Source organism: Branchiostoma lanceolatum, chromosome 5 (assembly GCF_035083965.1).
Source record: "Branchiostoma lanceolatum isolate klBraLanc5 chromosome 5, klBraLanc5.hap2, whole genome shotgun sequence".
Lineage (NCBI taxonomy): Eukaryota > Metazoa > Chordata > Leptocardii > Amphioxiformes > Branchiostomatidae > Branchiostoma > Branchiostoma lanceolatum.
In genome coordinates, this window is record NC_089726.1 from 16954342 (window position 1) to 16967763 (window position 13422).

General features: G+C 39.2%; 1 protein-coding gene across 1 annotated transcript in view; it reads right to left on the bottom strand.

Moving 5' to 3' along the window:
• LOC136435482 (PX domain-containing protein kinase-like protein) overlaps positions 1-13422 on the bottom strand; it is a 23267-nt gene continuing 9845 nt past the window's right edge. Inside the window, exons 11-18 of the mRNA XM_066429026.1 lie at positions 12855-12972; positions 6050-6128; positions 5521-5569; positions 4684-4761; positions 4111-4197; positions 3470-3539; positions 2872-2937; positions 1-745 (exon numbers count right to left, since the gene is read on the bottom strand). Of these exons, the coding sequence (XP_066285123.1) occupies positions 570-745; positions 2872-2937; positions 3470-3539; positions 4111-4197; positions 4684-4761; positions 5521-5569; positions 6050-6128; positions 12855-12972 (723 nt within the window). The 3' untranslated portion in view covers positions 1-569. The remainder of the gene's footprint in view (positions 746-2871; positions 2938-3469; positions 3540-4110; positions 4198-4683; positions 4762-5520; positions 5570-6049; positions 6129-12854; positions 12973-13422) is intronic.

The following is a 13422-nucleotide window of genomic DNA, read 5'->3' on the forward strand; positions in this document are numbered from 1 at the left end:
TTGAGTCAGTATCTTCTTTTGATCTGCAACTGACATACACTGTATACAAACGTTACTGAGTCTATGGTGTATACTATTAAAGTATCTCCTAGGATTTTTACAAAATTCTCTTTTTTTCACCCTGTTTCTTTCATAATTACAAAGTCTGCTAGAACAGTTCAAAATACTGCCTGGTCCTGCTTAGTTATCAAAGTCTTCTGTGTATAAACATTACATAGTAATTATAGAAGAAGAGCAGTGAAAAATATAACCCTTTTGTGGAGTGGCACAGTCCTCGTTTCAAAAGGAAAAGTCTGTGACTTGGATTCCTTACAATACCCCTGTCACACAGGCGACGAGCTTTAGCTGAGACCAGAGACTCCAGCATATTTTTCACCTGAAAATCTACCCAATCAAAGGGAACGGGGCTTGGGGACGTTCAAACATCAACCAATCTCTAAAATTGTGCAATGATCGTGAGAATGCTGGGCATATCACTGTAAAAAATGCCATTTAGAGCTCACAGACATGCCCATCCATTCTCCTGCTGTGTGACAAGGGCTTGAGGAGTTGTTTTGCATAGAGAGAGCCTAGAAGACAGGTTTACTCTTATCCACGGTGACGGCTTTCTTCAGCCCCGCCTTACTGAAGCCACAGATGGAGCTGAGGAGGGCGCCGCGCTCAGTTGACGAGGAAGGCATCGGCGTAGGAGGTCCAGCTGATGGGGGCGGGGGTGCCGCCTGGGGAGGGGGTGGGGGTGGAGCAGCTGTGGACAGTCAAAGGAAACACCAGTCACAGAAAGTATTGATTTGTAATCTCCAAGCAGTTCTCCACAGTGGCAAAATCATATCAGCCAGCCAGAATCTTCAGCTAGCCCCCGTTGGATCTGCGGCAAGACGCACTGGACCAGCTTATTAACCGGCACGGGGAGGGGCGATCTTTTGACAAACTTGTTTTTTCTTTGCCTCGTGGTTTCTTTACTCCAACGTGAAAATTGGCAGAGATTATCCTTTTACAACTTGAATCTGGGATAAACCCAGCCAGCTGCACCAGTTCACAGAGTTTCCCCTGAGATAGAAATAGTGCGGGTATAGGCCACATCACTACGGGGGCTGGCTGAAGATTCTGGCTGCCTGATATGATTTTGCCCCCGTGGAGATCTGCTTGGAGATTAAATTATTTGTGTAGCTGAATATCTGAAAAGATTCAAAATTGGCCTGATTCTGACAAATTATTCATGCCTACACAAATTACACTTATACTACAAAAGAAAAGAATGACAGCAACCAGAAAACTCTTCAATATAGATGCATATGTTTTTACACGAAAGCTGAATATCGTATTCAGACGTTGTGTATGGTTTGTTTCAGGAAAGTGTTCACAGTTTAAACTGCACATGCCCAGTGGATGAGTTGTGGGTAATATGTCAAAGTTGAAGGCCCCTAAGACATACTGTAAATGCAGAAATGTTCGCGGGGATTTAATTTCACGGTAGGGAGAAAATGGAGTGTTCACGGTGGTTACAATAGTAGCACTACAGTCACACAATGAAACAGCTTTTCGCGGTGGTTTTAAGTTCACTGTAAAAAGTTTACCACAAAAACATGGACAATGAAATGGCTTTTTTGCGGTGGTCTAAAGTTCATGGTAATGAGTTTACCTTTGTAATGAGTTTACCATGAACCTTTGACCTTGTGCATGAGCAGTTCAAGCTGTGAACAGGCTTATACTGTATGATTAGGATCTGTACAACACTTCATACACAGTATGCGACACACCAACACAACACAGCACAACCACAACACACATACAACAGACAAAGGCAACAACTGTGTTAGCAGTGCATGCGACACACATCCAGATAGACAAGTGTTAGTCACAGACGTGAGTGAGATCTGACAGTGATCAAACCTACAGGAGATCCAGGATCCTCCTGTGATCCTCATGCTTTCTGATCATGATCTGCAGCTGGGGGATTAAACAAGTAATTACACGTTTGGCCTTTCACTTGAATCAGGCAAGTTAAGTATAGATTTGTAACATACTTGGGGGAGGGGGGGCATGCATTTCAAGGAGTAGTCATATAATGCAATCAGTAGGGTGACAGAGACTGTAATTGCTGCAAGTACATCATAATACCAAGCTTTATGTACAGGACAGATGCAGTGAAATCAACGTTTCAAACACTCAATGCATTATAGAGATTTTGTCAGCAGTGATTTTAGGTCTTACGCTTTGTTAGCAGTACACTGTCACATAACATTAAACACATCTAGCATGAACATTTAGTCCAGATCATTTGCAATACGCATGTGTAGATAGTAGGACAGTTCTTGTAATCATATACCATATAATACCTAATATGGATTTACTGGTAAATCATTCTATACTATGTAGAGACTTTAACTTAAGGTTTGTTTTGTACCATCCCCTTTGCACTAGAAGCTGTGGCTGCTAAATGACCGCTGATTTGCTCAACAAACTCCATAGGTATAGAGAACAAATCTTTTTCATTTTACATATTTTGCTGTCTTTCGAAGCATGCTTTTGCATCTTGCACCATTTTCCAATTATCAAATCGTGGGTCACACGACTGCAATTTTGGTGACTCAACAGTAGTTCAGCAATTGCTGTCTAGTTGAAAGGGGGTCTTGTACCGTTTCCTAGTCTCAAGTGGACATGTGTATACACAACATGTATTACATTGTACTCTTATCAACATGTACAACAGTCAAGACAGTAGTGTAGTTCTACAGATTTCTGAAGTTTAGTTCTACAGAATCTAGATTTCTTTTGATTTCTCTAAGCTTTTCAACCAAGTGTTTCTATCCTTCCTGAGGAGAAAATGCCAGAGGAAACAGCGCAGCTGTACCAGGAATGACGAGGACTTACCTGGTGCAGATGGAGGGACAGGTGAGGGCGCACCTGAAGATGTGGGACTGGTGGTGCCGGAACCAACTGTAAGGTGAAAACACCTGTATTAAACACCTGAAGCAGGTGGAGAAAAAGGTGTGGAGCAGAACACAAAGAACATACTATCAACATCGGTTCAAAAGCTAAAAAGTAGTTTCCATATTTTCTTAAAATAGTGGCTAAAAAATATCACATTCCAGCCAAAAATTTTACTGTGTCAATGCATTTAGTGAGTAATATGAAGAAAGCCACTTCTAGTTTCTAAGAATGCCGACCGACACACCTGCACAGCAGGCTTTGAACTTCGCCCTGATAGGATCCAACACATACGGATCCAGAAAAGGAAGACATTGCAATAACTTACTGAGTCTACTGAGGGCAGACCTAAAAGAAAGAGGGCAAGGACCGTTGCGGTCAGAAAGGAACCTACGGGAGCTAAGGAAGCTCGCGACGAACCGGACTAAGTGGAAAAGATTGAAGGAAGACTGAATGCGGCTGCGGGATGTTTCTACTACTGCAGCAGCAGAAAACAGTGGACTACTACTACTTCTAGTTTCCAAAGCACCGTGACTCTTACCCCCATTGGTGGCTGGCAGGTGGTTGGTGTTGTGGTCCTCCTCCTGTCCTGTTGGCTGTAGGGACATGCGCTGTGGGGAAAGGCAGGGATCATTTGTCTGTTATAAGCACTAGTTGATAGAGAAATGATTGCTATTTGAGTACTGTATTTTGCATAAAATATACATGAGAGTACTTATTGGCTCCGAGTTGCATGGTTCTCTGTAACGGCATGATAATGGGGTTTTGGAAGTTGCAAGAATTGGTGCCATATCATTTGGCAAGAGGCAACCAGAGGAACAGAATGGAGCTTAAATATTTATTTATCTATTGAAGACTTACCACATTTGTGGACAGTTTGACATAACAGGTGACTATCACCTTTTCAAGATGTCAACCCAGAACTAGACTGCAAGGTTTGAACCAATCATACCGGGAAGGACCCCTTCTCCTTTTGATAAGTGTGGTGGGATCTTTAATGTGCTCAAGGTGAGGCTCTCTTCAAACATGAGGCCTCTCGCTTTATGTCCCATCCGAGAGGGCGCCCCTAACTGAAGCTAGACACTCATTTTCACTAAGACAACATGTAATTTTTCCTGCACTACAAGCTCAGCTTCCCCTCTTTAACAGTTCTTTTCTTAAGATGAAGGTAAAGCCACCAACCTTCCTTGCAGATTTTTTCCTTTTCTTCTTCTCCTCATCAGACATGTGGTGAGCCTTGGCCTTTGATTGTCTTCTCACCTGGTTGAACTGGGGCAAAAATATTTCAGAACAAAATATCAATATCATTCCTTTGTGAGATATTTCTAGTTTTTGTGAATTCCTTGTTTTATTCATTATCATCATTGTGAATTTATTGCTGATTCTGTCTGATGCATTTTCCCACTGGCTCTCATAAGGCAACAGACATGCATGTAGCAGAAAACTGAAGACAGGAAATGAGATTCTGAGGGCCTTTCTGGGACCTTTGACCTGACTTCCTGTCAGTGTCAACTACCTAGCAAGGAAATTAGCTACTGTATTCATATAATGATGGACACACAAGCAAACAAACAAACAAACAGACAGACATGCTGAAAACAAAACCAATGTACTTAACCATACACATGCAAAACATGAATACATATTGCAATACCTTTACACATAAAAATCACCTACATTGAAATGCTTGTGGTCACACATGTCAAGTTGACAATATAAATGTTCTCTCATACAGTAAGCTATGTATGTACTTACTACTCCCTGGTCAAGTTTTAATCTTTTCTCTGTCGCCTCCTTTGCTGACTTCAGGGCTTCTTTCAGCTTACTGGGGATCTAACAATGAATAGATAGAAATGTACATGTGTAACTGAATGGCGTCGTGTGGCGCAAGTGTAGAGCGCGCGGCTGTCAAACAATGGGACCCGGGATCGAATCACAGGGTTGTGCCCAGTGACATGTCCGAACTTGCGCCCCGACGTTGTGCCCTTAAGAAATTGGGAAAGGCACTTTACGCGCATTTCCCCCCTCAGTTAGAGGGACAAGTCTCCAACGGCAGCTGTCTTCAACTGGCGGACGAGAGCAGCGCCAGGCCGGCTGGCGTTATCAAGGCGGACCTCGAGTGTAAGAGTCATCCGGCAGCTCGCTGCAAGCATCCCAACGAGAACCAGCACGTCTCCCTCGAATTGGTGCCGCTGGAGATGGCGGATGCCCAAAGTGTGTGGGTCTCAGATTCGCAACCTGTCATCCACCTTAAATAAATTCACGCGAAGGCTACCGTGTCAATTGACACGGTCACCATACTCGATCTGTATTTGTATCTGTACTATGTATCTGTACTATGTATCTGTACTATGTATCTGAATACGAATAAAGATAATACGAGTGGTTGCCACTATGTGTAACTGACAAATCAGTAACTGTGTAACTGTCAAATAAGTTGACCATATACCAAGTCTTGATCCAAGATGCAAGAATCAAAACAAAAGTTTGGAGACGCCATACCGCCATGAAGTACTTAAATTATGCAAAGGACTAATACACATTTATTGTTTTATTGTTCACATAATCTACGAAAGTAGGTTCAGTACATACCTTTAACATAGGTTTGTCTGGAAGAACCACAGGCACATTGCTGAAAAGTCTGAAATAAAAATGGAACAACAGTTCTCTCTACAGCAAACCAAGTAACAACAAGTAACATACTCTTCACAACTTTTCATCAAGCCATTTACGAAAAGATTTACGTGGGAGCACTAACATCCAGTTTCAATGTCAATGTACAATTTTCATCAGTACACTTAACAGTACATCTGTAGCACATATGGGTGGATACCTGTTTGGCTTAATCGAGTCCAAGTCCAGGTTTAGGTTCAGAGGTTCATATTCAGGACTGGTCCATACCTCAACCTGAACCTGATCCTGTCTAGTTGATATGTTTGGTCTTATTACACTAAAATTGATACTTGCATGTAGCACTTATTTTCGATGCCTTTTTTGTCAGTAACTCAAAACACCAAATACGAGAGAGACTGACATCACAAGCCCATGGACAGTCTAACAAATCAGTTCTTCTCATGATATGTGGTATATCGAACCTTTGTTTGTATAAATCTGTACTTACGGACTGGCCAGTAGGTCAGCTACAGAAGGCAAACCTGACTTGACAGCGTCTACAGTTAGAATGGACTCCAGGAACGTTCCTGAAATACAGACATACAAACATGAGGATCTTAGGCTGGTAGAATAGTGTTTTGTACTGAAGAATTAATCCTGAATTAATCCTTATCCTGTTTTATAATAGTTCATAGTAGATCTAAGTGATAGTAATAATGTATAAAATAAAATCTTTAGATACCACATCATTGAATTGGTATTGTTGTTATTTTGCTAATAACCTGATCATGTACTCAAAAATTATTGTTACCAAGCCATTAAGGTTGTTGTATTCACCTTACAATCAATCTTTGAAACTCAGATTCGAATCAGTCATGACCTGACAAATCGCTTTCTAACTTGCATTAACGACTTAATCTGACAAAACAAACTTGCCAGTGAGATACTGGAAGGTGTACTTTTAAAATATGTTTTCAGATTGACAATTTTGGCACTTTGAAAGTGATAGAAAGTGGCCGCGATTTAACGTTTCAAAAAATAGTTTCCACTTCTTTTCTTTAAATGTTAAATCGCAGTCACTTTCTATCACTTCCAAAGCGCCAAAATTGTCAATCTGAAAACATATCTTAAAAGCTGACACCTTCCAGCATCTCACTGGCGAGTTTCTTTTGCCAGATTTAGTCACTGAAGCAAACTAGGAAGCAATTTGTCGGGTCATGGCTGATTTGAATCTGAGTTTCAAAGCGATTGATTGGTCGGGGTGATTCTGGGACATTACTAATGACCTGGATCTAACGGTAACTTCTGCATGAACATTCGTCTTTCATCATCCAAGATGGCGGCCATGTGGTAGAGTGGTACTTTTGCTGCTCCGAGAACTCTGCCCATTCTGCCTACTTTTACCGTCACCATCAACTATTTTGAGCTGTGGGTGCACTTCTACGACTCTCTCATCACTACCTAGATGTCAAAGCGGAACAGACACGACAGGGGTTCTTCAAGCAGCGCCGACGAGAGAAGTTCCAGCTCACCGAAGTGCCCCCCTCCCCCCGCTAAGACTTCAAGAATGGCTACCGGTGGAAGCGAGGCGACCGTGACGATGAATGCCCTCCCTTCCGAGCTACAGTCGTTAGCTAAGCTCATCCTGGAACAGACCAAGCAGCAGCAGGAAGCTGTCGGAGACAGACTGTCGGACCAGATCAAGATTTTGGACGGCAAAGTGGACAGCCTGTCTACAGAGCTCACGGCGGTTAGAGAGAGGGTTGGTTCTTTGGAGGCCGCCGCGGATTGGAACAACACTGAGATTGAGCGTCTACAGAGGGAACTTCAGCAGGAAAAACGTGAGCGTATCAAGTCTGACTTACTAGCTGAACGTTATTCTCGTAAACCTGACATCATTGTTCGTGGGCTTCCGTACCGGCGGGAGGAAAACTGTGTATTACTCTTCAATGACTTTGTCTCAGGGGAACTTGGTTTAGATCCCGTCGGCCTGGTGGCTGTACATCGTCTGTCACAACCCACAAAAACTAGGCCCAACCCTCCGTTACTGGCACGTTTGATCAACCTACACGACCGTGACCGCGTTCTGAGGGAAGGACGCAGACTGAGAGGAACTGGGCTTGCTGTGCACGAACATCTCCCTCCCCCACTCCAGGCAGCGAGAGCCAAGCTGGTACCAGACAGAGACGCCGCGACCACTAAAGCCAGGGAGAACAGTACTGTTTGCAAAGTCTCGATTTGGGTTCCTCACAAATCCACGCATGCTGTTTTAATGGTAAATGGCAAAGAACAGAAACGGGTTGATGCTATAGACCTAGTTTTGGCTGCAAATGTAAAGCCCACTTGAATATATAGCATTTAGTATCTCTGTTTTGCACTTGTGTGAATTTTGATATGTGAAGTTGTAAAGTAATTAAACAAGTACTCCTTCTCAAGACATGCTGTTGTGGGTGTTGTGCTTTTTGTGGAGTCAGTAATGCACAAGAATGAGAGGGCATGAATGCTATAAAACCCTTACGTTTTCACAGGCGGCGATAGTAGTGAATTAGTGTCAACACAATGATAAGCACCTGTGGATTTGTATGAGTTGCCCCCCACTGATTTAGCATTTTTATTTATTCAAATCTATGATTTGGTTACTGTTAATCTACTCACAGAGATGATTATATGATTTTGTTTGCAGTATTTGTTCAATTATTATTTCAGTTCCTTGGCTCCATGTTGTAGATGTCACTGAATATTATTTTCATTATCTTTCTTTGCTTATCTAATGTTTACCAGTATGGTGATTTTGATTTACATTGATTACTTTTGTTCTATTTATATTTTGATTAATGGAGCGCAAAGCCACCTAAATATGAAATCATGGTGAGACCAGGAGAATGTGTGTGTGTAAATATTGTTTTCCTTATATTTTTGAACCATCCAGCAATAATGTCCTTCAGTTCTATCATTTTCTATTTTGCTTATTGTGCATATGATAATTCAAATGTTATGATTTCCAGTCCTTCGATGATATTGTATATATTTCTCAGTTTCTCAAACCTTTGTTCAATATTGTTTGCTGCAGATATAATTTTACTATGCCCATTTACCCCAGTTGACCTCCAACTTCACAAGACATTCCCAACAGACCATGACCCAGGTTGAAGTTCAAATTGCTAGCTATAATTGTAATGGACTGAGAGACTTTGTTAAACGTAGGGGGGTCTTTACTTGGTTAAATGATAAACCGTATCAAATTATGTGTTTACAAGAAACCCATTCTGTATTGTCTGAGGAGAGTAGATGGCAAAATGAGTGGGGGGGATCCATGTTATTTTCCCATGGCACCTCCAGTCAAAGGGGTACAGCCATTCTTTTTAAAAACAATATTAATCCATCCATTCATCAAGTCAAAACTGATTCTGAGGGTAGATGGATTATGGTAGATTTAACAATTGATGAGTTTAGATTTTGTATAGTTAGTATATATGCCCCAAATGAGGATTCCCCTGTATTCTTTTCAACTTTATTAGAGGAATTAGATAATTTTCCTGAGTGTAATGAAAATTTAGTTATAACTGGAGATTTCAACACAGTACAAAACCCACAAGTAGATAGACTAGGAACAAATAAAACATACCACCCTAAAGCCTATGATGCAATTTCCGAATTAAAAGGTAAATTTGACTTAAATGACATATGGAGGTTTCGAAATCCAAACACCATCAGATACACTTGGCGTCGTAGACGCCAAGCGAGTAGAATTGATTATTTCCTAGTTAGTTTTGCATTAATTAATAGGGTAAACAAATGTGTTATTGCCGACAGCTTTAAATCTGATCATAAATTAATTGCTATGTCCCTTGTAACTTCTGAATTCCCTCGGGGAAAGGGGTACTGGAAATTTAATACATCTTTACTAGAAGACACATCTTTTTATCAGAACACTGTTGAACTTATGAATGAATTTTTCCATATTAATAGAAACACAGCCAATCCCCATATTGTATGGGAAGCTGCCAAATGTTTTTTTAGGGGGCACTGTATTAAGTATTCTAGTTATAAGAAAAAACAATATTTATCTAAAGAGAAACAATTAATTGATGATATAAACAAATTGAATACCGAGATTGATAATATGTCCTCCCCCCCAGACTCTATACTCCAGGACCTTGAGATTAAACAGAAGGAATTAGAATTACTATACAATTATCGCATAAATGGAATACTAATAAGATCAAGAGCCAGGTGGATGGAATCTGGCGAAAGATGCACAAAGTATTTTTTAAATTTAGTTAATAGAAATTATACCAGAAAGAATGTACAGAAATTAAAAGTTTCAGACAATACTTTCACTTGTAACCCAGAAGAAATTTTAACCAAACAAACTGAATTTTATTCAAACTTGTACTCCTTTAAAGACCCTCCATTGCCCCTAACCCCTGAGAATTCTCAACAGTTTTTCCCTATAGATTATGGTAGAGTATTATCGAATGAGCAACAGCTGGGCTGTGAGGGACATATCACAGAGAAAGAACTATTTGATGCAATTAATACCTTTTCAAATGGTAAATCTCCTGGTTTAGACGGAATTCCTGTTGAAGTTTATCGAAAATTTTATTCTGTATTTAAAATTCCCATGCTTGAATGTTTTAATTATTCACTAGCACAAGGTTTCCTACCCAGTACCCAGAAACAAGGAATAATTTCTTTACTGTTAAAACAAGGTAGTGATGGGAAAGATAAAGACCCTACATTATTAGACAATTGGAGGCCCCTTACATTGCTATGTTGTGATTATAGAATACTTTCAAAATGTTTAGCTTTAAGAGTAAGATCTGTTATTAATGATATTATTCATGAAGACCAAACAGGTTTTATTCATGGTAGATTTATAGGAGATAACATAAGACGTATTCTTGAGACCATTGATTATTATGAACAGGAAGATAAACCTGGCCTTATATTTATTGCGGACTATCGAAAAGCTTTCGATACGATCAGATGGGATTTTATCATACGAGCATTAGAATTTTTCAATTTTGGCCCCCAATTTATTGCCTGGATAAAAGCTTTATATAACAATGTTACCAGCTCTGTGTCAAACAATGGTTATATGTCAAACCCTTTTGCCTTACATCGAGGTGTAAGGCAGGGTTGCCCCCTTAGTCCTTATCTCTTTGTTCTTGCTATTGAAGTTTTAGCCATCAAGATTCGCCATAATGAAAACTTGTCTGGCTTATCTGTAAATGGGAGATGTACTAAAATTTCACAGTATGCAGATGACTCTAACTTCCCTTTTGCTCCCAACTTAGACTCCTTTAATGCTCTTCTCCAAGACTTAGACAATTTTTCGCATATATCTGGCCTCTCCTTAAATGTTGAAAAGTGCAAAATACTCAGAATTGGATCCCTAAAAAACAGCAATTTCAAATTGCCTACCCATCTCCCTTTTCAATGGGTGAATGGTAATGTCAAATTATTAGGTATTCATATACCTGAGAATATAGAAACTATTATTGATGTGAATTTTGAGCCTCTCTTGAATAAATTAGATAGAATTTTATGTCCATGGAAAGGCAAAAACTTATCTCTATTTGGTAAAATAGCTATTATTAACTCTTTGATTGTCCCTCAGTTCACCCACCTCTTTCAGGTGCTTCCATTGCCAGACAAACAGTTATTTACACAGTATGAGCGGAAAATTTTCTCTTTCATCTGGAATGGAGGACCTGAAAGAGTTGGCAGAAAAACAATTTATAATTCTATTGACAATGGCGGTCTGAATCTTAAAAACCTATATGCCTTTGCACTCACAATAAAAGCCTCGTGGGTCCCCAAATTATACTTTAATCAACACTGGTTTAGTGCATGGCTTTTAAGAATGCACCCAGCCTTTCACTCAGATCTATTTCCTTTCTTTCAACTCAAATCTATACAGCATGTTAAGTTAAGTTTATTTCTAAGCGAAGTTTTATTGGCATGGTACAGATACCAGTATAAGACCCCCACAGCCCCTCATGATATCAAACAACAAATATTGTTTATGAATGACAATATCCTTATTGAAGGCTTACCAGTTATATTTAATGCCTTTGTCAATCGAAAAATTGTATTTTTAAATGATGTTATGAATCCCAATGGTAGTATGATGTCCTACAATGAATTTACCACAAAACATGGAAATATTTGTAACCATTTTAAATATAGCCAATTGCTCTCAGCAATTCCCAACAAATGGAAATCAGTCTTATGTAATACCTCTCCGGATCAAGTGTGTATCCCTGCAATACAGAATAATAGATGGTTAAAACAGATGAAAATTAATAAGAGTATGTATAAATTCTTTTTAACATGTAACAATCTTATTGATACTTCTCACAAAGTGCAATTATCATGGCTGTACCTCTTTGACACCCCCATCCCCTGGAAACAAGCATATACTTCTTTGATGTTTTGTACTATTGACTCTTCAACAAGATTTTTCCAGTATAAAATTTTGCATAAGTTCTTACCTACAAATAGGCTGTTATATATTTGGAAATGTATTGATACTCCACTGTGCTCGTTTTGCCATGAAGAGGATGAATCATACATCCATGTCTTTTGGGAATGTCCAAATTTAACCCTCTTTTGGGACAAAATCAAAACCTGGTATTACCGTAAAACAACTAGATACTTACTGTTAAACGGATTTAATGTTATTTTTGGAAACTTGTACCTTGGAATTCCCCCCATTGAAAATTTAGTAATATTACTAGCTAAGATTTATATATATAGATGTAGAAAATTTGGTGCCTTGAATTTTGATTCTTTTCTCAATTTCGTTCATTTCTTTTATAAGTTAGAGTATCATATAGCCATGAAGAAAGGCAAACTGGATAAGCACCTGGGGAAATGGGGCACTTTATGCAGTTAAATATCTTGTATATGTATTCTTCTTTCATTTTAACTTAGGTTATTACTATTAATGCTGGAAATTCCTTGATTTCTGTTGCACTACATTTTAATTTCTGTTGGAAAAAGTTTATGTTATCATTATTGTTAATTTATGTTTACATTATTGTTAATTTATGTTACCATTATTGGTATCATTTTTGGTTATTTGTATTGATAACTACACCTTTGTTATTGTTTCTTTTTATGATTTCATATCTGTACACGATCAGTTTTTGCTGGATGGTTTCCTTATTATGTTTTGTTATGTTATGAAAAACCAATAATAAAAAAAAAATAAAAAAAAAAAAAAAAAAAAACTTCTGCATGAAACCACAGAAAACATATTTGAACAGTGTTTCCAGAACCATCCACATGTAGACAAGACTTACTGAGTTCTCCAGGACAGTCTAAAGGCAGCATCTCCAGTGTTGCCGTCTGCAGCTGGTCTCCAAAAGCCATATCGTACACAAGGTGGCCAAAACTGTACACATCTACCTGCTCCATGGTCTACAACACATCATTGACAACACTCAGTATCAAAACTGTACACGTCTACCTGCTCCATGGTCTACAACACATCATTGACAACACTCAGTATCAAAACTGTACACATCTACCTGCTCCATGGTCTACAACACATCATTGACAACACTCAGTATCAAAACTGTACACATCTACCTGCTCCATGGTCTACAACACATCATTGACAACACTCAGTATCAAAACTGTACACATCTACCTGCTCCATGGTCTACAACACATCATTGACAACACTCAGTATCAAAACTGTACACATCTACCTGCGCCATTGTCTACAACACATCATTGACGACATTCAGTATCAAAATTGTACACATTCATTTTTGGGCACCTAACCGAAAAATCTAGATGCACAGAAACAATTTTGGATGCAAAACATGATAAAATGAAGAGGAATGTCAGCAAAATATACATAAT